Source organism: Bubalus kerabau, chromosome 19 (genome assembly GCF_029407905.1).
Source record: "Bubalus kerabau isolate K-KA32 ecotype Philippines breed swamp buffalo chromosome 19, PCC_UOA_SB_1v2, whole genome shotgun sequence".
Taxonomy (NCBI): domain Eukaryota; kingdom Metazoa; phylum Chordata; class Mammalia; order Artiodactyla; family Bovidae; genus Bubalus; species Bubalus kerabau.
Window position 1 is genome coordinate 20541807 of NC_073642.1, and position 25165 is coordinate 20566971.

General features: G+C 44.5%; 1 protein-coding gene and 1 pseudogene across 1 annotated transcript; both read left to right on the forward strand.

Moving 5' to 3' along the window:
* The first annotated feature begins 4460 nt into the window (after positions 1-4460).
* Positions 4461-5342, forward strand: LOC129634341 (myeloid-associated differentiation marker-like). The gene has a single exon (XM_055556516.1). It carries the CDS (start codon positions 4464-4466, stop codon positions 5340-5342), a length of 879 nt encoding a protein of 292 aa, XP_055412491.1. The 5' UTR covers positions 4461-4463.
* Positions 5343-7962: 2620 nt separating this feature from the next.
* Positions 7963-23400, forward strand: LOC129634497 (NEDD8-conjugating enzyme UBE2F-like; annotated as a pseudogene).
* Positions 23401-25165: the final 1765 nt, after the last annotated feature.

Sequence of the window (25165 nt, forward strand, 5' to 3'; positions counted from 1 at the left end):
TGCTAGAGAGGGGAAGGGTGCCAGGACCCCGGTCCCTCCCAGCCCTCCTCTTCCCGGGGCCACTGGATGAAGATCACAGGCTTCATCCCAGCACAGGACTGAGCGGCAGCAGAGGGGGTTCTTCCCCTCCTCTTCCCGGGGCCTCTGGACTTGCCAGTCCTGGAGACTCAGACATGGAGATGGCAGCCGGCTCCCTCTCCTCTGTCCACCCTCTCTGCTTGTTTCTTCTTGGCTGCTGTGTCCTGTTTATTGGTCACATCCCTCCTGATTACACAGACCCTCCTTCCCAGTGACCTCTGTTTGGTGGGGACCATGTTTCTCTCTCATAACATGAGTTTCCTCAGTCACTTCCCAGGGGTCCAACTCTCCAGTGATTCTTGTCAAAAACACAAACTACTTCCAGGTGGCCCCACATTTTGAGGTCTCCCAAACTCCCTTGTTCCTGCACATTCTTGACTATTCACTTCTTCAGGGTCCAAATCAGCAGCCCAAGTGGTCTTGCCCTGTTTGGGGAGCTTTGTTCCTTTAGGAAATGCAAAGTCCTTTCTGAAGGGTATACAAAGGGGCTGACCATAAGCAGGGGAAGATGAAACAGAAGCCCAGAGTGAAGAGAAAGGCAGACCCAGAGTACACCATAGTTCCACAGTCTCATGTGGGTCTGATTCCCAAGGAGAAAGCCTGGGGGAGGAGCTGAGAGATGCCCTCACAGGCCTGTCTCCAAAGGCAGAGGGAAGGGAGGCATCTTGGATCCAGGGATCTGGGGAAGGGGAGCTGTGGTCCCCAAGTCCACCTGCTGTGACCAGGACTCCCCCAGCCCCTTACTACACAGTTGATAGAGAAGACCCCTGGTGCCCAAGCCTCAGGCCCTTCCCTTGCTCCCTGCTTGGCCTGGGCTCCCTGTCTACATATGACATCAGAGCATGTGAAATTTGTTGAAGGTTGTACATGCAGTTGAGGACACGGATGCTCCCTGGATAGAGGGGTGGACACTCCTGTGAGGAAGCAGGAAGCCTGGCCATACCAAGAAGGAGAAACTGGGCACATGTGAGACACTCATAGTCTTGCTTTATGTCAATTATACTTGAGAATAAGAAAATATAGAAAATTACACAAAGATGAAAATGGAAAATAACATAAAGCACATAGCAGCTGCTCAGCTCCATTCACTGGCCCCCCATCCTGAGGACACACAGCCCAGTGACACCAGATCTCCTGAGGCTTCAAAAGGAGCTGGGAATCTGGATTTTCATGTGAAATTAAAACACTGCAGCCACCAACACTTAGGAAAGAAATGATACTGATTCTACACCATCTCTTCCTGAAAACACTGTGACGAAACACCAAACACATCCCTGGACCACCTGTAGTACAAACAGGTTTGCAGCCCCTGATCTGCAACAAATCAAGCTTGCATGTGTTGATGTCCAGAGTGGGGCCAGGGCCTTCTGGTCCACTGTGAGGGGGAGGGGGACAGGTAGCGGGCATGGATTGAGTGTGCCATGTTCCAGGCCCTCTGATGGGTCCTTCACATGCTTTTATTCATTAATTGACACAAAGCTGGGATTAATTATATTGCAAAGATGGGGAGACTGAGGCTCTGATGAGTAACTTCCCTAGTATTTTCCACCTCTAAAGTATCTCCTCCAGGCCCCACCTCTCCCTGTAACCAAGTATCCATCTCACCTCCTTCTTCTTCCTTTGTCCAGGCCATGACCTTTCTGGCTCACTGTCTTCCAGTCCACACACCTGGCTGCTGGGCAGGCAGGACTCAGCCATATCTAGGCTGTGTTCTGATGGGGGCACCATGTCCACACTCACAGATTACAGTGGAGGACGGGTTGCTGGGGAAAGTGAAAGTGAAGTCACTCAGTCGTGTCCGACTCTGCCACCCCATGGACTGTAGCCCACCAGGTTCCTCCGTCCATGGGATTTTCCAGGCAAGAATACTGGAGTGGGTTGCCAGTTCCTTCTCCAGGAGATCTTCCCAACCCAGGGATTGAACCCAGGTCTCCCACATTGTAGGCAGATGCTTTACTGGAGGAGGGGTTGCTGGGGAGACTCAAACAAACTTCCTACTTTTCAAGTGGGGGAAACCAAGGCTTGGAGAGGTCACAGGCCTTACCCAGGGTCACCCAGCTGGAATCCCCACACCTCTGCTTCTCCAGCCCTCCCTTTGTAGCATTAAAAGGATCCAAAGATCTCTTGTAGTCCTAGGTGGAATTGTAGATGAGTTCTCAGAATTAGGTGGGGACCAAATTGGGGGTAGGCAGCATGACACCCCCTGCCTTCCTCACCCCAGTGCCCCTCCCCACCCCTGGCAGTGCCCGCTGGGAGGCCTGCAGGCTCCAGGGCTCCACTGGCAATTGGGCTCAAGGAGCTTTGTGAGTCCAGGGAGGTTCTCAGGTTTGCTCTGGGTTTCTCTTTCCAGCCTTAGCTTGTCCCAGAGTTTATTATCAGCAAAGGTGATATAATAATCTCCTGATGGCAAGAAGCTGGCTGGGGCTCAGGGTGCTTGCCCTTCCGCCCTGGGGGCCTCTCAGCAAAAAGTCCCTTGGAAACAGGGTAGCTGTCCCTGAGGAGGGGGCGGGCTGGGAGGGGCCTCACTCCCCCAACACTGGACCCTGGAGGAGCCCCTGTGTGAGCAGGACTGCAGCCCTGGCTGGCGGGACTGCCTTGGACAGGTGACCCGGGCAATTCCATGGTCTCCAGGGGCCCTGCCACTCTGGCCACGTGTCCCTGTCACAGCCCTGAAACCCCTTCAAGCCCCTGTTCTCCTGTCTCAGTTCCAGTCCAGGCCCCTCCTCCATGGGGAAGGTTGGCTCCATGCCTGCATCCCTTCTGGGTCAGAAGACCCCTACTGGGCTGCCTCAGGGCCACTGGGGCCCTGGGCTCCCCCCAGTCACCTCCACTCTGCGCCCCTCCCCCCACCCCGCCTCCACCCTAGACCCGGGAGCATCCTCAGGGTTGTCTCCTCCCAGGGGTCCAGCAGGGGCCTCCTCTTTCAGCTCCTGCCCTTTAAAGAGGGTGATCATCCATCCATTCCCATCCCCTCCCTGGATACCCTGAAAGGCCCCCATCAGCATCAAACACAGCATCCTTGTTCATTTCTAATCCCTTCTTCTCAGCTTGGAAGCTGCTAATCAGTCTCCCAGGCCAGGAGAATCCTCACAGGTAGGACTACTCCTAAATCTTTCCAGACTCCCATCTGGATGGCAGCTTTGGAGTTTCAGAGCCAAACATTATGTTAATTTATTCTGTGTTTCCTCCATGACGCCCCACCTTGGAGTCATGCTGGGTTGAAGTCTCCCCTCCCCAGTAGGCAAGGGTCACATGTGATGGCAAAATTGGGAGAGGGGATTCAGAACAGTCCTTACTTCCCACATCATCTTGTCCCCATGGTCTTGCTCTCACCCCATGGCTCCTCCCTGTTCACTTCTGAAGCTGCCCTCCTCCAGGTGAGGCTGTGTCCCCTCAGATGGCAGCTCCTTCAAGTGATGGCTGTAGGGAGGATAGGTCCAGGGCACGTGTGTCTCCAAGTTGCTGTGGAAGGAGGCCATGGCTCCAAAGGTGTGTCAGGTCTCAAAGCTCCGAGCTTTGGTCCTGGGCTCCCGCCCACGGTCCTGATGACATGTGGGTTGTAGAGCAAAGTGCTCAAACCATGGCTTTGGTGTTTTTATCTGGGTTCTCACTCCTAACCTTTGACCTTGGGGAAGGTACCTGAGTGTCTCAGCTAACTCTCATCGATACATGGGAGTAGCAGTAGAATCCACAGTCCTTTATCTTTATCTATGGGCTCAGATATTCTCTAGAGCTCATAATTTTTCAGCTTCAGACAGATGACCAGATAGTTCTCTATAGAACATAGCATCACCCCAGAGTCTGAAAGCACCTTCTAATGAAACACATTAGTGTTTCAGCACTGCAGTTTGGAACATTAACAGTAAATGATGTAAATAATGACCATAAATTGTCCCATGTTCATTTTGATCAAATTTGCTTACCAAATAATTTTTTTTTAATCTTTTTCAATTTGGAGAGACTTGAAATTTTCAGATTGTATATAAGGACCATTTTGCCTTGGGCCCCCATAGATAATGGCACGCAGCACAAGAGGTCCAAAACGTTAATGGTTTGTGGTCAGACCTAACCCAGTAGAAGGTTTGGGATAACACAGGTCTCCTGACAATGTCAAGGGTGATGGGTGGGGAATGTAATTCTGGAGCGGTTGTTCTGGTATCCCAGGCGTCTGAGCCACTGGTTCTAACTCCACAGATCCTGGGCCTCAGCCATCACAGGACTCTGAGCCTTTTCCAGGAATCTGATTTAATTCACCTCCAGAGCCGGATCTTTCTCTGATGGGTCCTCAGGGAAGACCACCGCTGTGTTGGTGACTATGACCTGCTTGACCATCACAACACCATGTTCTTCAGGGTGACATCTCGAGACAAGGTGCCTTGGACATTATGTGTTGCCTCCTCCGCCTGCCGCAGCTCTTCTGTACCTGCATGGCCTTCTCCCTCGTGGTCGACATGGGCATCCTGAGGGGGGCCGTAGGTAACTGGTCCATGTCCATGTGGTGCTTATGTTTTGCCATGACCCTCATCATCTCCATTGTAGAGCTGTGTAAGCTCCAGTCCCACTTTCCTTTCTTCTGGTACAACTTACCCATCATCTACACCTGCTACGCTGCCCTCCTCTGCCTCTCGGCCTTCATCATCTATGCCACCACTCATGTCCATTTCCTGCCTTATGGCCCTTACCGGGACCGAGCCATCATGGCCACTGCATTCTCCTGTGTTGCTTCTATATTTTATGCCATGGAAGTGGCCTGCTCATGGCAGTACTATGAGCTCAGTGAGATCCCCTGCTATGTGCACACCATGCCAGGCCTACTAAAAGTGCTGGAGACCTTTGTGGCCTATCTCATCTTCGAATTCCTTAGCCACACCTCCCTGTACCTGCACGAGCCAGCCCTGGAGTGGTGCGTGGCCATGTACTCCATCTGCTTCTTCCCAGCAGCCCTGACCATCCTGGGGAAGCTGGCTGAATGGAAATACAGGCTGCCTGTGACTGTCCCCATTTTCCAGTTTTTGCTGACCCTGCTCTCTGTCCTCCTCTGTGACAGCACTCTGGTCCTCTGGCTGCTCTACCAGTTCAATGAGAAGTTTGGCGGGCAGCCCCAGCAATCCAATTATATGGACTGTATCGATGGGCTCACCTATTACATTTGCACCTGGGATGAGGAACTGGCTGTGGCTGTCCTGACAGCCCTCAACCTGCTGATATACGTGGCTGACCTGGTGTACTGGGCCCGCCAGGTTTCTGTAGGGACTGAAGATTAGCCTGGGGACTCCTGAGCCTCTCTGATTACCAGATGCATATTTACCAAGCTCTGATGTCTTCTTGTCTCTTCTCTCTCCCTACTCACATCCTTCCCCATTCATCTCACTCTCTTTTTTGTTTCCTTTTCTCCTTCTGTTCTGTCTCCTTCCTGTTTTGTGTGGTTGCCCTCATCCTGTTTTGCCTCTTTTTTTTTTTTTTGCTTCTCTCATCTTCTCTAAATTTTCTGTTTTTTTGCTCTTTTCTGGTTATCCTTGGTTTTCTTATCTCTTGTGTACTGACCACCTCTTCCCATTTTCCTTGTCCTGATTAGAGCAGCCTGGCATGAATGAAACTCCCACTGTAGATCTCACTTGAAAATAAGACAGGAAATATTGGAAATAACCCAGGTGTTCATCTTTAGGATGCAAGTTAATAAACCATGGCATAGTGCAAGAGGGAATCTTTTCCAACAATGATAAGTAAATATCTCTAGGATATGTGATATAAAAAGTAGTAAGATACAGGCTGGGTGATTCAAGATGACGGAGTAGAAGGATGTGTGCTCATCTCCTCCTCTGACAGCATGAAAATTGCAACTAACTGTTGAACAACCATCAACAGGAGGATGTTAGAACCCACCAAAAAAGGATATCCCAAATCCAAAGACAAGGAAGAACCTGCAGTGACATGGTAGAAGGGGCACAATCGTGATAAAATCACACCCCATACCTGCTGGGTGGGTGACCCACAAACTGGAGAACAATAATACTAAAGAAGTTCTCCCACTGTTATGAAGGTTCTGAGTCCCATGTCAGGGTTCCCAGCCTGGGGATCTGAAAAAGGGACTATGAATCCCCAAGGAATTTGACTTTGAAGGCCAGCAGGATTTGATTATAGGACTTCCAAGGACTAGAGGAAACAAAGGAGGTTTTGGAGATCACAAACAAAATCTTGCATGCACCATGACCCAGGCGAAAGGAGCAGTGACACCACAAGAGACTGAACCAGACCTCCTCTTAGTGTTGGAGGGTCTTCCGTGGAGGGTGGTTTGGCAGTGGCTTGCCATGGGGACAGGGGCATGGGAGCAGGAATCCTTGAAGGTGCCCCTTGGCATAAACCCTCTTGGAGGTCACCATTAGCCCTACCATAGAGTTGACAGACCCAAGGGCTGGATTGCCTCAGACCAAACAACTAACAGGGAGAGCACTACCCCACCCATCAACAAATATGTGGATCAAAGTTTTGCTAAGCATGGCCCTGCCCACCAGAAAAAGACCCAGCTTTTCCCTCCACCAGTCCCTCCCATCAGGAAGCTTCCTCAATCCTCTTAGCCTCATCCACCAGAGGGCAGACAGAGGAAGCAAGAAGAACACTAATTCCACAGCAGCTAGAATGAAAACCACATCACAGAAAGTTAATCAGAATGAAAAAGCAGAGGGTTATGTCCTATAAGAAAGGACAAGATAAAACCCCAGAAAAACAACTAAATGAAGTAGAGATAGGCAACCTTCCAGAAAAAGAATTCAGAATAATGATAGTGAAGAAGATCCAGGACCTCAGAAAACCAATGGAGAAGATGCAAGAAATGTTTGCCAAAGACCTAGAAGAACTAAAGAACAAACAGAGATGAACATTACACTGCTGCTGCTGCTAAGTCGCTCAGTCGTGTCCGACTCTGTGCGACCCCATAGACGGCAGCCCACCAGCTCCCCCGTCCCTGGGATTCTCCAGGCAAGAACACTGGAGTGGGTTGCCATTTCCTTCTCCAATGCATGAAACTGAAAAGTGAAAGTGAAGTCGCTCAGTCATGTCCGACTCTTAGCGACCCCATGGACTGCAGCCCACCAGGCTCCTCCATCCATGGGATTTTCCAGGCAAGAGTACTGGAGTGGGGTGCCATCGCCTTCTCCGAACATTACACTAGAAGGTATCAATAGCAGAATAAGTGAAGCAGAGGAACAGTTAAGAGACCTGGAAGACAGAATGGTGGAAATTACTGCTACAAAACAGAATATAGAAAAAAGAATGAAAAAAATAAAGCCAGCCTAAGAGACCTCTGCTGCTGCTGCTGCTAAGTGGCTTCAGTCGTGTCTGACTCTGTGTGACCCCATAGACGGCAGCCCACCAGGCTCCCCCGTCCCTGGGATTCTCCAGGCAAGAACACTGGAGTGGGTTGTCGTTTCCTTCTCCAATGCATAAAAGTGAAAACTGAAAGTGAAGTCGCTCAGTTGTGTCTGACCCTTAGTGACCCCATGGACTGCAGCCCATCAGGCTCCTCCATCCATGGGATTTTCCAGGCCTCTGGCATAACATTAAATGCACCAACATTCACATTTTGGGGTCCCAGAGGAGAGGAAAGAGAGAAAGGACTTGAGAAAATATTTGAAGAGATAATAGCTGGAAACTTTCCTAACATGGGAAAGGAAATAGTCAGCCAAGTCCAGGAAGCACAGAGTGTTCTAGGCAGGATAAACCCAAGGAGAACACATCAAGACACATAGTAATCAAACATGAAAATTAAAGACAAAGATAAAATATTAAAAGCAACAAGGGGAAAATGACAAATAAAATACAAGGGAACTGCCATAAGGTTATCAGCTGATTCCTCAACAGAAACTCTACAAGCAAGAAGGGAATGACATGGCCAGAGCTGATGTGGCTGTGAGGGGCCATGGCTTGCTGCCTATGGCCAGCTGGCCAGCTGGTGTTGGGCACCGGGCTTGCCTTGCCTGTCTCGGGGTGCCCAGGATAAAGGTAGTAGTGATGTTGATGCTGGCAAGCAAGCTGAAGAGTCAGCCACAGCCACTGACTCCACTCGGCTAGTGTCTGTGAGAGACAGGCTGCTTGTTAAAGAGGTTGCAGAACTTGAAGTTAATTTACGTTGTACGTATAAAGTGCATTTTCCTGATCCAAACAAGCTTCATTGCTTTCAGCTAACTGTCACCCCAGAGAAGGGTTACAACCAGGGTGGAAAATTTCAGTTTGAAACTGAAGTCCCCAATGCATACAACATGGTGCCTCCCAAAGTGAAATGGATGACCTGGATCTGGCACCCCAACATACAGAGACAGGAGAGATATGTCTCAGTTTACTGAGAGAACATCCAGTTGACGGCACCGGCCGGGCCCCTACGAGGACACTGAAGGATGTTGTTTGGGGATTAAACTGTTCATTGATCTGTTGAATTTTGATGATCCACTGAATATCGAAGCTGTAGAACATCATTTGTGGGACAAGGAGGACTTCCAGAATAAAGCTGAAGACTACATTAAGTGCCATGCCAGATGGTAGGAGGAGAGGACTGCAGGGCCATGGACTGTGCATGAGAAGAGTGTCTCAAAGCAAAAATGGACTTGTATCCCAGTCCTCAGCTCCCCTCAGTCCCGTTGGGTCATCTGAGTCCTGTGACCATGTTGTCGTGAAGAGGAACCTCTTCACGACCACCCATTGTAGCTGGAGAGTTCTGCATAAATACAGCCAGAAAATGTGTCTGGGATTCTAACAGTTGTCTGCTTACCTTAACATGTTTACTTTTTTGAAACTTTACTGAATAGGCTATTGATGAGAATGAACTCAGCATCGAGGTAAGAGTTGCTTCTCCTCCCCCGCAGTCAGTCCCTGCACAGGTGATGCTCATGATGTGCTCAGTGTAGCTCGCAGATTGGCCATCAGAAACCTCCTACAAACTGTGATTGGTGTGAAGTCTCTTAGCTTCTCCCACGAATGCCAGCCCTGCCTAGGTGTTACGAAGCTTCCCAGGATGCAGAGTCATTCACTGTAGATCTCTTACTGAAATGCGTATTTTATTTAATGTAAATATATTTTGGAACAGACTTGTAATTCGTACAAGTTAGTGCTTTATTTATTTTTTCTATTCTCATTTAGTTTGTATTTTCATTGTATAGAGCAGACAGAAAGATGTTGGGTCAAGCCACTATTGAAGAGAAGTACAAAGAAAATATGAAAGGCAAAAAAGAGAGAGAGAGAAAGGTATGGCATGATATATTCAAAATGATGAAAGGGAAGAAACTACAACCAAGAATACTCTATGCAGAAAGACTCTCATTCAGATTTTACAGAGAAATCAAAAGCTTTAGAGGCAAAAGTTCAGCGAATTCAGCACCACCAAACTAGCTTTACAATAAATGCTAAAGGAACATCTCTAAGCAGGAAACACAAGAGAAGGGAAAGATCTACAAAAAATAAATCCAAAACAATTAAGAAAAATGGTAATAGGACCATACATATTGATAATTACTGTGGAGCCCTATACCAAGGTCACAGGTGTGGAGCTCTGTACCAAAGTCAGAGGATAAAAATATCTGGAACTGACCAAGCACATAGTGCTTGGTCCAAGCCATGCCTCTGGATCCAAACCAGCCAGTTGCCTGATCCCACATTAGGTAAAATACCGACCCTATAGCTTCTTAACCAATCACCTAATGTCACTATTCCAGTAGGAATTTTCTGTGTCTTGAGGCTATAAAAATTGGCAGCTAGCCTGTGAAAAGGTTTAGCTCTCCCTTGAACCAGTCCACTGTTCTAACAGTGTCTCCCACTCTAATCAACTTTATTCTCTGTTCAATCTGCCTCATGTCTGGAAATTCTTTTCCAACCCATGCATGGACCACAACATTTTGGTGGCCTGTACAAGGACTTGGAGTCTCTTCCCCACCTCCTTGCCTCTCCTTTCTCGTAGGGACCCTCTATGAACAGGCAAGTGACTGTGGAAGCAGCTGAGGAACTCTGGCCAGGGTTACCCTCTGATGTGTTCCAAAGGCCCCACTGCTCAATCTGTCCCAGTAACTGCCACCCAAAGGAGTGGGGGTCTCTCTTATTTACTACTTTCCAACTGAGGACTAGGCCAATCAATATTGTGCGGGCACAGGTCAGGCACTTAAAAGCCACTAGGGCACTTGTCACTGGAAGGCATCTGTGAAAGGATAATGGGTTGCAGTGGGGGTGGGGGGGTGGGTCATGGAATGGACAAGGTCACAAGGGCATCCACCCCAAGCAAGACAACTTCAGTGTACCATATCAGGCACATATTGGTTCAAACAAATCACAGTCCACCACCCCTGGCCACTGTCTCCCCTACAGGATTGTAAGGCAGATTCTTCAGCCTATCTTCCCTGTCTCTTTCACTTCTTTCCCTTTCAGTCTGGATTGATTTACAAGTACCTAAGTGTTGCCTCCGAGCCAACCTAAGAGTGCCTTCCATGTTTCGGGGAATCACCAAATGGTGAGTCACCCAGTTGCTCCCAGGGACCTCTGTCTTTCCCTGTCCAAGTCACATGGTTGCTTGTTATTGTTCAGTCACCCAGTCATGTCTGACTCTTTGCAACTCCATGGACTGCAGCGTGTCAGGCCTCCTGTCCCTCACCATCTCCTGAAGTTTGCCCCAGTTCATGTCCATTGCATCAGTGATGCCATCCAGCCATCTCATCCTCTGATGCTCTCTTCTCCTTCTACCCTCAATCTTTCCCTGCTTCAGGGACTTTTCCAATGAGTCAGCTGTTTGCATCAGATGATCAAAATACTGGAGCTTCAGCTTCAGCATCAGTCCTTCCAATAAGTATTTAGGGTTGATTTCCCTTAACATTGACTGGTTTGATCTCCTTGCTGTCCATGGAGCTTTCAGGAGTCTTCTCTAGCACCATGGTTTGAAGGCATCAATTCTTTGGCATTCTGATTTCTTTTTTTTTTTTTGCATTCTGATTTCTTTATAGCCCAGATATCACCACCATACATGACCACTGGGAAGACCATAGCCTTGACTATACAGACCTTTGTTGGGAGAGTAATGTCTCTTCTTTTCAACACACTGTCTAAGTTTGTCATAGCTTTCCTGCCATATCTCTGAATCTGGCTCAGACGATAAAGCGTCTGCCTGCAATGATGGAGACCTGGGTTCAATTCCTGGGTCAGGAAGATCCCCTGGAGAAGGAAATGGCAATCCACTCCAGCACTCTTGCCTGGAAAATCCCATGGACAGAGGAGCCTGATAGGCTACAGTCCATGGGGTCGAAAAGAGTCGGACACGACTGAGCGACTTCATTTTCACTTTCACTTTCCTGCCAAAAAGCAGCTGTCTTCTGATTTCATGGCTGCAGTCATCATCCGCAGTGATTTTAGAGCGCAAGAAGAGGAAATCTGTTACTACTTCCACATTTTCCCCTTCTATTTGCCATGAAGTAGTGAGGCCAAATGCCATGATCTTAGTTTTTTTAATATTTAGTATTAAGTCGTCTCTTGCACTCTCCTCCTTCACCCTCATCAAGAGGCTCTTTAGTTCTTCTTCGCTTTCTGCCATGAGAATGATATCATCCTCATATCTGAGGTTGTTGATGTTTCTCCTGCCTATCTTGATTCCAGTTTGTAACTCATGCAGCCCAGCATTTCTCATGATGCGCTCAGCATATAGGCTAAACAAACAGGGTGGCAGCAGACAGTCCTGTCATACTCCTTTCTCAATCTTAAACCAATCATTGTTCCACACAGGGTTCTAACTGTTGCTTCTTGACCTGCATACAGGTTTCTCAGAAGACAGGTAAGATGGTCTGCTAGTCTCACCTCTTTAAGAGCTTTCCACAGTTTGTTATGATCCATGCAGTCAAAGGCTTTAGCATGGTTAATGAAACAGAAGTAGATGTTTTTCTGAAATTCCCTTGCTTTCTCTATGATCCAGTGAATGTTAGCAATTTGATCTCTGGTTCCTCTTCCTTTTCTAAACCCAGCTTGGACATCTGGAAGTTCTTGGTTTGCATAGTGTTGAAGCCTAGCATGCAAGATTTTAAGCATGACCTTACTAGCATGGGAGATGAGTGCAACTGTCCAATGGTTAGCACATTCTTTTGTACTACTCTTCTTGGAAATTGAGAGGAGGATTGACCTTTTCCAGTCCTGTGGCCACTGCTGGGTCTTCCAGACTTGCTGACATATTGAATGCAACACCTTGATGGCATCATCCTTTAGGGTTTTGAATAGCTCTATTGGAATTCCACCACATCCACTAGCTGTATTAACAGCAGTGCTTCCGAAGGCCTACTTGACTTCACTCTCCAGAATGTCTGGCTCTGGGTGACTGACCACATCATCATAGTAATCCAGTTCCTTACGATCCTTTTTGTACAGTTCTTCCATATATTCTTTCCATCTCTTCTTGATCTCTTCAGTGTCTACTAGGCTCTGTAGCATTTCTATCCATTATTGTGCTCATCTTTGGGTGAAGAAAGAAAAGCCTTGGAAGAAAAGCTATGACAAACTTAGACAGCATATTAAAAAGCAGAGACATTACTTTGCCAACAAATGTCCGTCTAGTCAAAGCTATGGTTTTTCCAGTAGTCATGTATGGATGTGAGAGTTGATCTATAAAGAAAGCTGAGCACCAAAGAAGTGATGCTTTTGAACTGTGGTGTTGAAGACGACTCTTGAGAGTCCCTTGGACTGCAAGGAGGTCTAACAAGCCCATCCTAAAGGAAGTCAGTTCTGAATTTTCATTGGAGGGACTGATGCTGAAGCTGAAATTTTAATACTTTGGCCACCTGATGTGAAAAACTGACTCATTGGAAAAGAACCTGATGCTGGGCAAGACTGAAAGTGGGAGGAAAAGGGGACAACAGAGGATGCAATGGTTGGATGGCATCACTGACATGATGGACATGAGTTTGAGAAAGCTCTGGCAGACGGTGATAGACGGGGAAGCCTGGCATGCTGCAGTCCATAGGGTCACAGAGAGTCGGACATGACTGAATGACTGAACTTGGGCAGAATATTCTCTTGATATTTCCAATTTTCCTGAAGAGATCTCTAATCTTCCCCTTGCTGTTGTTTTCTTCTAGTTTTATTCATTGTTCATTGAAGAAGCCCTTCTTGTCTCTCCTAGCTGTTCTTTGGGACTCTGCATTTAGTTGGATATACCTTTGCCTTTCTCCCTTGCTTTTTACTTCTCTTCTTTCTTCAGCTATTTGTAAAGCCTTCTCAGATAACCACTTTGCCTTCTTGCTTTTCTTTTCTTTGGGATGGTTTTGTTTGCTGCTTCCTATACAATATGATGAACTTCCATCCATGGTTCTTCAGGCACACTGTTGAGTAGGTCTAATCCCTTGAATCTGTTCATTATCTCCACTGCATATTCATAGGGGATTTGATTTAAGTCATACCTGGCTGGCCTAGTGGTTTCCCTGTTTTCTTTAGTTTAAGCCTGAATTTTGCTATGAGAAGTTGATGATCTGAGCCACAGTCAGCTCCTGGTCTTGTTTTTGCTGATTGTATACAGCCTCTTCATCTTCAGCTACAAAGAATATAATCCATTTGATTTCAGTATTGACCATTTGGTGATGTCCATGTGTAAAGTCATCTCTTGGATTGTTGACAAAGGATATTTGTTATAACCAGTGCATTGTCTTGGCCGAATTCAGTTAGCCTCTGCCCTGCTTCATTTTGTTCTCCAAGGCCAAACTTGCCTGTTACTCCAGGTATCTATTGGCTTCCTACTTCTGCATTCCAATCCCAAATGATGAATAGAACATCTCTTTTGGTCTTAGTTCTAAGAGGTCTTCTAGGTTTCTTAGAGCTAACACATGGTGCCTTAGCTGCACAATTCCCAGGTGTCACCTCTCACCATCAGACCTGACTGTTGGGACAGTCGGCCATTTTGTGCCGTTACCTGCATGGAGAGATCACTGGGACAAAAGGGATGCCTTTCTGTCAGCCAATGACTCTCAGAACTCCCATTCTATGCATGCAGGCTAAGAGCTGATTCTAGTAGGTCCCAAGAGCCTCTCTCAGACTCACCCCTTGACTATACTATCAGGAACTGGAAAAATTTGACCCTGAAAATCTCAAAAAGACCTAGCCCTAGTACAAATTAGGGGATGAAAAATGGCCTCTGAATTGCACACTAGGTTGTAGCCAAAGCAGGGAAAGTTTTCAGAGGTCCCTTTTGTTCAGTCCTTCATGGCCCTTAATCAGAATCCAGATCTGAGGGACTCAAGCCACTGTCCTTTTGTGACCATCCTATCCCCTCACCCCCCACTGTCTACCCCTCCATCAGATTTCCTAGATGACCCTTACTTGACCTTTCCTATCCACATTTGATCTCTATTGTTGGACACAAAGAAAGGATTCTGAGGTTCCCTTTGATCTAGGACTTTCTCCCATAATCAAAATCCTGAAGGATCAAAAACATCTCACCCCAATCCAGTACTCTTGCCTGGAAAATCGCATGGACGGAGGAGCCTGGTAGGCTGCAGTCCATGAGGTCACTAAGAGTCAGACACGACTGAGCGACTTCACTTTCACTTTTCACTTTCATGCGTTAGAGAAGGAAATGGCAACCCACTCCAGTGTTCTTGCCTGGAGAATCCCAGGGACAGGGGAGCCTGGTGGGCTGCCATCTATGGGGTCGCACAGAGTCGGACATGACTGAAGTGACATAGCAGTAGCAGCAGCAACATTCTAAAGAATCCCTTTCCAACTTCTATCTCTCAGGGTGGGGAGGGACCAAGCTTCTCCCACTCCTGTAAGTTCCTTTTCCCTTCCAAATTCTTCTGATCAAACTAGGACCACACCACATTTCCCCAGAGGGGCAATTCCTGCTGGGACAACTTTTATCAGTCAATCAGCCCCTGTTACCAGAGTCAATTTGAGCACTCTCTAAAATTTAGCTGTGAGATTATGACCACAGAAGGAAAAAGACAGTATGGCCATGATAGTAGACTCTGGAGGAAACTGGTTAAAATGAAATCTTTTGAAATTACAAAACTGGTTCTTGCATGAAAAAGCTAGCTTGTTAAACAAAATTATGCCTAGGAGAAAGTTTGAAGTTAACTCTTATCATATGGGTGAAATATATAGACCACTTTGCCTGAGGCTTCAACTTTGAGCAAATTAAAACTTCAAGCCAAGAAAAAAAGGTTGGGGGCGGAAGGCAAAGAGATATTTTAAATCTCAAGCAGATAACTGTGAGATCTATGTCTGTCTGTCTGGATTTATGCATGTCTCAGTGTATGTCTTTGTCTTTGGATAATATTGCTGAGGTTAGGTTGTAAATGAGCTCTAGTTTAAGTGACCTAAAGAAAAGTAAGCACTTACAAATCAAACAATTCTAAATACAAGAGAAATTAAGCTAAATTAATTTCAGGTTTACATAAACTAGGAAATATTCAGTATTAAATATCTGGTATTAATATTTGTTTTGGTGATCTAATTAATGTAGACATGTCTAAGAGTCACTTATATTAAACATAACATTTTCATTATACCTAGGTTTGATATCGGAGAAGGCGATGGCACCCCACTCCAGTACTCTTGCCAGGAAAATCCCATGGATGGAGGAGCCTGGTAGGCTGCAGTCCATGGGGTCGCTAAGAGTCGGACACGACTGAGCGACTTCACTTTCACTTTTCACTTTCATGCATTGGAGAAGGCGATGGCACCCCACTCCAGTACTCTTGCCTGGAGAATCCCAGGGACGGGGGAGCCTGGTGGACTGCCGTCTATGGGGTCGCACAGAGTCGGACATGACTGAAGTGACTTAGCAGGTTTGATATAAGTTTTTGTCACCAAGGAAAGTGACTGGAGTCCAAAAAAGCTCTTCAAGAAAGAAAATGTGAAAAAGATATGAGCTTTTAAATAAACTCTATTAAGAATAATTATGCTTTAGGAATGTTGTTTGAAATAGTCTCTCCAGATTGAGGCAACTTGAATTTCTAGGGGTTTGTTAAACTAAGTGATGGAAGTTTACTAAATAGCTAGGTCATTTCCAAATAAAATAAGTTTCTGAAACATTAATTACTGAGCACTAACTTCCTCTTACAGAGAAACTAGAGATTCTGAACTATTAATGAATATGTGTGGTGCCATCCTGAGATGTTCTCTATAAGAAAACAAATGTTTTTAGAAATCATCACAGGTGTTTATGTTCACAAATCTACAGAATGCTAATCTAAAGGACAGCTGATGGTTGTTTAAGGAAAGTAGGATGTATGTTTTTAATAAAGAAGGTATAAAGAATGAAATTTCATTTTATTAAGGGAAAAGAAAGTAGGTCTGACTTACAGGTAGCTGTTTCTAAATGAACAAAGTGATAGGTTTAAAAAAAGTTTTATGAAAAGTGGACCCCAAGAAAAGAGTTTTATGTGTAATACAAGTTTTCTTAATATGTTGAACTGCCTTTGATAATGGATTTTAAGTTTCTTTACCACTAAAGTGATCTGTTCCGTGTTTACCTTTGAAATCTTGTGTTACTTTGGGTAAGCAAATAACTATTGTTTCAGTGACCTATATGATCCAATCTGACTGTTATAAACTCTTTAGATATTTTTGGGAAAACTTCCTAAAATTAAATTCTAATGAAGTTCTTTGGACCTCTAGTTAATTTTGGAGTGCTTCAGAGGGCCCCTGAGACATCCCAAAGAGACATTAAAGTATTTGGGTTCATTTGACATGTTAAATTACTTGGGAAGTATTATTAGAGGAGTGATGCATCTTCTCAGGTTATATTGTCCGCTTGATGTTACTAATATAGGTATCCTAGAAATTACATAGAATTCATGAAAATCTAATATGCTCTGATAAAATGTCAGTTATAATTCTAGTTGTCATGTTAAAGTGTTACATGTCACAGCAATGACCAAGTTGCTTTGTCAATTGCAATTTGATTCTAAATGTGCCTTCTATGGTTTCACTCTGATGCCTTTGCAAGAATACTGCTACTTCTTCAAGGTTTTAACCAGATAAACAAATTTTGTGATTAACAGTAAACTGGTGCCAGAGTGAAATTTAGTTTTGTTTTTTCTTTTTCTGTTCATAAAACAAAGTTTTCTTGAAATGTGGCTTTTGATAATAGACTACGTGAATTTATTTACCTTTATGTGATTTATATTTGTTTTTAAAAGCTTTTCTTACTCTGGTAAAGTAAAAAAGCATTATTTCACAATGATCTACAAAGATTATGGTGCATATAGATAAAGCTCATTCTGCTTCTTCAAAATATTAACCCCTCACTGTCAGACTTTTGCTATCCTGATGTTTTTAAACATGGCAATAGTCTATTCCTAAATCGGGGAATTAAAAATGGGTGAACAATAGCTGTAAGTTAGTCAGGGCTGTGGGAAATCCAAGACAGCTGCCTGGCTTTCCCCAGCTCCCTGACAAACCTCATTTTTATGTGATGGGTTAAAGCCTTCCCAGACTGCAGGGTTAATACCCTCAAACACACACACACACACACACACACACACATTATGTCTAACTAAATATTAAGTTTTAGTTTTGTTAATTAAAGTCTGTGTTTACTTTGACTCACTTCTGAGATAGTTCCTTGTTTATGTTATACTGCTAAAATGTTTAAGTTATTAAAGAGGACACTCTAAGTTTGTTTCTAAAGCTTATCTCAGTAATCAGTCTTTGAATAAAGATCAGATGCTCCAAGATCTACAAAAGGAAATTAACACCAGTCTATAGTCTTTGGGGCTTTCCAGGTGGCACTATTGGTAAAGAACCCACCTGCCAAGGCAGGAGACATAAGAAATGAGGGCTCAATCCCTGGGTCAGGAAGACCCACTGGAGGAGGGCCTGGCAACCCACTCCAGTATTCTTGCCTGGAGAATCCCATGGACAGAGAAGCCTGGTGGGCTATAGTCCATAGGGTCGCAAAAAAAGTTGGACACAACTGAAGTGGCTTAGTATACATAATCATTTACCAAACTAGGCCAGATGACCTGGGGATATACTGGGCTATACCTAAAGGAAATTCTTGCCTTAAATTCTTGCTTATGATCTTACTAATAATTGCTAGCTATATTTTCCATGTTGCCTGTTTCAGAAAATTGCTTCTTACATTATCAAATATGTGACTGAGCCTCTGATAAAATGATGATTTGTAGTTCCATATGTGATCAGGAATTGTAAAAATGTAACTCTAGATATGGGAAAAAGCAACAAGGGGGAATATTTTCCTGGACCAAGAGGCTAGAAATACAGGTATGGTCCAGAGACTTTTGCTACTTATGAGGCCTGGTCCAGTAACAGCACAGTGAGTGGCCTGTCTCGGCAATCTTTGACAGAACTGGGAATGAGCATTCCTAGCACCGTGGGACACAATGGCCATGAAATGCCCCCAAACAAAAGTCAAATTTATGACACCGAAGGGGCTCTGTCAACTGGAAGTTGGCACTTGCCGTTTGCCTCTACAAAGAATTAAATCATGACCACTGCAAGCTGCTGACCTTCGACACCCGCTGAAAGGAGTTCAGGGTGGAGATCAGAAATAAGGCACTCTGTGCTCTGGGAAAAACTGGAAGAATAGGCCTTCAGATAGTCAGGCATTTTCAGGTAAAGAATTTCATGAGCTCAAATTCTTGCATCTTCTCGTACCTAGAGAAACACTACCATCACAGATCAACATCTGGTCCTGGTTCTCCTGGCTAGCCTCTTGGCAGCTTTTCTACTTCTATTAATCTTTGGGCCATAAATCCTTAACCTTCTTGTTAAGTTTCTTTCTTCTAGAATACAACTAAGTCTCCCACTGGTAGTACAACAAGAATATCACCAAGCCAACACCCAGACAGTAGTGGAACAAGAAGTCTTATCACTCCATGGACTCTCATCTCCTCTGTAAATGTACCCTAACCGAGATCAGGCACTGGGACCCAGAAACCCACAACGCCCCTGTCCAGCTTGAAGAAGCCAGAGCAGTCATCGGCCCTTTCCCCGATGACCTGGGTCCCCATGGCTCAAGACAGGGATAGGTAGACAGTTATTCATGAGCAGGGTGTTAAGGGGCTAAAGATTTGGTCCATAAATAAAAAGAGGGGGGATGTGGGGCTGTATACCAAGGCCACAGGTGTGGAGCCCTGTACCAAGGTCACAGGATAAAAATCTCTGGAACTGACCAAGCCCCATAGCAACTGTTGCCATGAGCTTCTGTATCTAAACTGGCTAGTTCTCTGACCCCATACTAAGAAAAATACCCAGAGTATTACCTACCCCATAGCAACCTAACCAACCACCTAATGCCACCATTTCAGTAGAAATTTTCTCTGTTTTGATGCTATAAAAATTGGCTACTAGCCTGTTTGAAAGGGTTTAGCTCTCCCTTGTATTGGCCCACTGTTCTAACAGAGTTTCTCACTCTAATAAACTTTGTTCTTCTTTCATTCTGCCTCATGTCTGAAAAATCTTTTCCAATCTGCACATGGAGCCATGACAATTACTTTAAATCTAAATGAATTAAATGTACCAAATCAAAAGACATAGACTGGCTGGGCAGATGAAAACTTGTGCATGTATGCACTTCTACTTACCACATCACACTACTTATCCCCAAAATTATATGTAATTATTTTTATATTGTTAGGTTAATCACGTTTCCATTATGGCTGGCAATTGTAACCTTCTTTGTTTTTTGCTTGGCTATTGATTGTGAAAACTGATAAACTTCTTTTACTATTATCATTATGTAACTATTATTCACTTAATACCGTTGTATCATAATTGGTCAACAGAAAATAGTAGAATTCTATGTCACTAAAAGCACCACTTAGTAGAAAAATCTGTATCACTTTTAAAAATCCAGATGCATGTCAAAATTATCTGGGAATTTTTTGAAAACTACAAATGCCGACATATTGCTTTTTTCTCCAAAGCTCTAAATGTGTTTCTAATGACCAGCCATGTTTAAAAATAACTGGACTATATGATGACCTTGTACTTTTATCTAGTGTGTTTCACTTTTTCTATTTCCTGTGCGGTACTCTCATTTCAATTAGTTTATGTTTTCCAATTTCTCCAACACTTTGTTGTTGTTGTTCTTTCTCAAACCTTTATCGAGAGTAGTGGAAAAGCTTTTGTATACAGATATATATCTCTGTGTGTGTGTGTGTGTGTGTATATATATATATATATAGTATGTATAATGTGATAACTATTTTTTTAAATGTATGAACTTTTTCCTAGCTAAAAAATTATTTTGATTCCACTTGTTTTACTTCATATGAATAGAATGCTAGATTTGTAACTTATATTCACTCAAAACTTCAACAAAATTCCATGTATTTTGGCATCTAGTATTACTGCTAAAAGTCTAAAAGTTTATTATCTTAGTGGTTTTTCTAAAAATTGAACGAGGCTTGAAACTTCTAATCCAACTCTGAGAATATGGAGAAATACTATGCTGTAAAAAAATAAAAAACAAAACAGGAAATAAACAAATGATATAGTATTATTAACTAAAGGACAAATTTTATTCAAATTTCACAAAATTTTATGTTAGTGTCCATTATTTGTTTTCATACCTTATTCAAGATTACACATTGTATTTAGTTGCATTGAACAGCTTCAGGTGAATGCAACAGATTCTGGTAAATTCTTTTTTCATTTTTATTCTGTTACAAATATTTGCTAATTTGCCTTGCTATTAGCAAGGCAATAACAAGTTACACCCATCATTTAAAAGTAGACATTTAATTTCCAAATACCTGGGTTTTAAAAAATACCTTTGATATTAATTTCTCATTTTGAGAATAATTTCTCATTAAATGCTTTCTTCTCTGCAATCACCCTCTGCGTTTTTTTCAGTTTTCTCACTTTACTGAGGTCTTCAATGGCTAAGTCAAATATCTCTCTTGGTAAATGTCACATTGCACTTGAAAATATGTGGGGGTATATTAAAATCTTTTGATATTGATTTCTAACGTAATTCAACAGTAATAAGAGAACAGGCTCCATATGATTTCAATATCTTTAGACCACGGAATTTTTGCACCTTGTTTTATGTCCCTGGATATGTTCCGGTGTCTCCTAGTTTATAGTCTATGAGAACCCAAATAGAATTTGTATCCTACTTTTATGTGAAAATTGTATAAATCTTAATTATGTTGAATTGATTCATGGTGCTTTCAGGTCTACTAAGAATCCTCCTGCCAGTGCAGGAGACACAGGAGATGCTGGTTTGATCCCTGAGTTGGGGTGATCCCCTGAAGGAGGGCATGGCAATCCACTCTGGTATTCTTGCCTGGAGAATCCCATGGACAGAGGAGCCTGGTGGGCTACAGTCCATGGGGTCGCAAACAGTAAGATACGACTAAAGCGACTTAGCCTGCACACATGCATACCCTTCTACTTTTCTAGATAGTCATTCTATTAATTTTTGAAAGTTTGATATTGAAACTCCAACTAAAAATCTTAATTTATCTACTTAAAGAAATAAGTGTAATATATAGTTGCTGCTGCTGCTAAGTAGCTTCAGTCGTGTCCAACTTTGTGTGATCCCATAGATGGCAGCCCCCTTCTCCAGTAATATATAGTGGAACTACATAAATTTTGTTCTGTATTTTCCTAGTGTCATACAAATGTATTCTCATACTTTCATAATTTAAAAAATAAGAAAAGGAAAAACAAAAACAAAGGATTACTGCACCAAAAAGTTTACAAAAACCAGCCACCTTCTCCTCTTCTTTTAGTATTGATAAAAGAAGCCTGAGTTCTAACTCAGGTAAGATGGTTCTTTGGAACACTACCACTATCTTCTTGGTCTTCTGACTTTCCCAATAAAGTCATTATTCTTTGCCCCAAAACCTCATCTCAGTTTATTGGCCTCTCATGCAGGGAGCAGTAAGAGCCTGGATTCGGTAGGAGTGGTGGTGTAGAAAAAAACTGAATGGTAAGAATATAGGAAGGAAGATCCATGGGAAGTCTGTGATGGTCAAGACAATGAATAGTGATGACTAGCTGGTCAAAGGACATGGTGAGGCAGATTCAAGAGTCAGTCAGTAGGTGCGATGTCAAGTTATCACCAGTCACCACAATCACTTTAGGTCAATTTTTTATCTCTTAAAAGGACCTCCCAATTCCTACATAGTTACTTTTGTTTTATCCCTTATATTCCTCTCCCCATTTAAAATTAACAATCAATTACTAATCCACAGAAATAAACACTTAGGACTGACTTTGACATCATTTAAGGCAATTCTCTCATTAAAGACAAAATAGAGGTCACATTATCCAAACCCAAAGAGTTGTTCCCCTGATCTCTAATCCACTTTTCATGCCATTGCACAAGGACTTTTGTTTTCCGCTCCTTATTTTTACTTACCTAAATTCTCAAACAGAGATATACGTTCCTTCCATCATTGCTTTCATAATTTGTATTCTTTCTCCAGGGAGTAGGTAGGGTTAGAAGGATGTTAAAAGAAGAACACAGAATCCATCGACAAGCAGCAATGACATTACTTACCCACTGAGCCCCTCCCTAGGGTCACTGGGCTGTAGAACTCTCTCCTGAGTTGTTAGGTTCTACACTATAATCCTGCCTGCTTCCAGCCCAATGGGTATGCCTCCCCTTGGAAAGCTCACACTTCCGTCTGTTTGGGTATGGCATTAAATGGAATGTCATTCCAGTGACACAAAGCCACCTTTGTAGCTTTCCATCAATATTTCCCATTAAGAACAGCCAAGTGAGTGTCTGATGGACTGTGTCTGATGGAAACTTCAATGGTTTAACAGTTCCAAACCCTGTCATACACGTCTAATGAAGGAACATACAGATTTTCAGCTTGTCACAGAATGTGATGCCCATGGTATAATAGCTTTCCGTATTTCAATGTTTACCTTTAAAAGCTCATCTTCTACTTCCATATCACTGACAGCTGTTGTTAAATTTCTAAGTAAAATAAAAAGATAGTAAGATACAGATTGACATGTAGCATGCTATTTTTTATGTAATAAAAAAGAGAACTAAAATTGAATACATCTGTTTATGCTTGATTTGCGTCAAGAAGCAAGGGAAGGACAAGGCTACGCTGCTGATGCAGTGGATAAGGATCCGCCTGTCATTGCAGGGGACATGGGTTCAAATTCTGGTCTGGGAAGATTCCACATGCCTCGGAGAAACTACGCCTGGTGCGCCACAACTCCTGAGCCCAAGCTCTAGGGTCCGTGAGCCCCAGTGAATGAGCCCCTGTGCTGCAACCATTGAAACCTGTGCCCCTAGAGCCCATGCTCGGCAACAGGAAGAGCCACCGCAATGAGAAGCCAGTGCCCTGCGACGAAGAGCGGCCCGTTCTCCGCGACTAGAGAAAGCTGGAGCACAGCAAAAAAAAAGACGCAGTCCAGCCAAAAATAAATAAATAAATACTTAAACAGAGTGAAAAAGAAGAAACAAGGGAAGGGCTCCTGTGAATCCAGTGGAGCAGTCACCTGGTCCTGGAGGGGCGAGGAGCTGAGGGCAGAGTGGATGGAGACTCAGGTAGAAGTGACGTCTCTCAGGGTGTGGCTTTTTAGAGCATTTTGGTTTCAAACTTTGAAAATATATTACTTTTTTAAGAAAATAAATTTTAATTTTCAAAAACATACAAAGTAAAGAAGAAGGGGTCAGGGGAGGGATAGGTGACCAGATGGTCTCCATGCTCCCTGCAGCCCTGATGGACAGGCTGGGGGAGGAGCTGAGAGATGCCCCCACAGGCCTGTCTCCAAAGGCAGAGGGAAGGGAGGTGGCTTGGGTTCTGGGGTCTGGGGAGAGGGATCTGTGGCCCCCAGGCCCACAGCTGTGTGGTCAGGGCCTCCCCCAGCCCTTTAGCACACAAAGTTGATGGAGAAGATCCCCGGTGCCCAAGCCTCAGGCCCTTTCCTTGCTCTCAGCCTGGCCTGGGCTCCCTGTCTCCTGGGGGCTTGTGGTCAGAGGCTCCATCCTGAGCTGGTCAGCCAGAGCCTCCTCCATGCAGCATGACTCTAGCTGACGCATTCCCCCTACCCACAAGACTGTGTCCTGAGCCACATCCAGAACAGCGCTGGGAGCCCAGATGTTCCCATTCTTTGGCTCTAGACCAGCTTAGAAAAATTACAGACCCAGCCTTCCTCAGTCCTCCTCTAAGTGGAGAGAGAATGGACTCTGCTCTAGAGTGGCCACATGTACCCATCCTGGGGGCCAGGCATCGACTGCCAGTCCATGTGATCCTTGTCTGAGTGGCTGTCTCCTGTGGAAAAATCTCTGTAGGAAGGCTGATGGGCCCAGGAGATTAAGGCAAAGCTCGAATCAGTCCCTCCCTAGTATCTGCATCCTCTCTGTCATGTTCTGCTGGCTTGTCAACAGGAAGAGGTCTGGTTGAGAAGGGGGCACTGCAGCCAGAGCAGGACACACAGGAGCCAGGAGATGATTCCTGGACTCACTAGAAGAGGGAAGGGGCTCAGTGTTTACTGAGATTCTATTACCTGCTGAGCTTCACAGGGAGACAGACCTGTATTCAAATCTGGGCTCTGACAGAGAGTAACTGTGTGACCTTGAGCAAATGACATAATGTTCACTCTGAGCCTCAGTCTCATCATCTATAACAGGAGGATAATAATAATAATAATAATAGCCCTGAAGATGAATGAAATGGAGGTAATGTCACCTAGTGAGTCTGTTGGTGCTGAAAAAAATATTGGCCACTCTGCCCCTTTGGGTCTAAGGTACAAAGCAAATCCAAGCAGATTTTAAGGTCCTGAACCCACATGACTGGGTTCAAATCCAGCTCTGCCACCTAAACCTGTACGATCTTGACCAGCTAACATCTCTGTGCCTGTGAAAATGGGGACACTGAGTGCAGAGTGCAGGGGCCTCTGGGAGGAACAAAAGATTCCACAGCAGAGCTCGGCCTGCAGTGAGCACGACACATACGACCTCTTGTAACTGTTGTGTCCACAGCAGCCCCGCTGCAGCCCAAGTCCTCAGGGCCCCTTTCTCAGCCGACAGAACCTGTGACCTGTCACCTGAGGTCTCTTCTGGAGCCAGGCTGGGCTGGTGCGGTTTGCCCAGTTGGTCTTTTCTGGGTCTGCTTCTGACCAGGGATGCAGAAGTGGT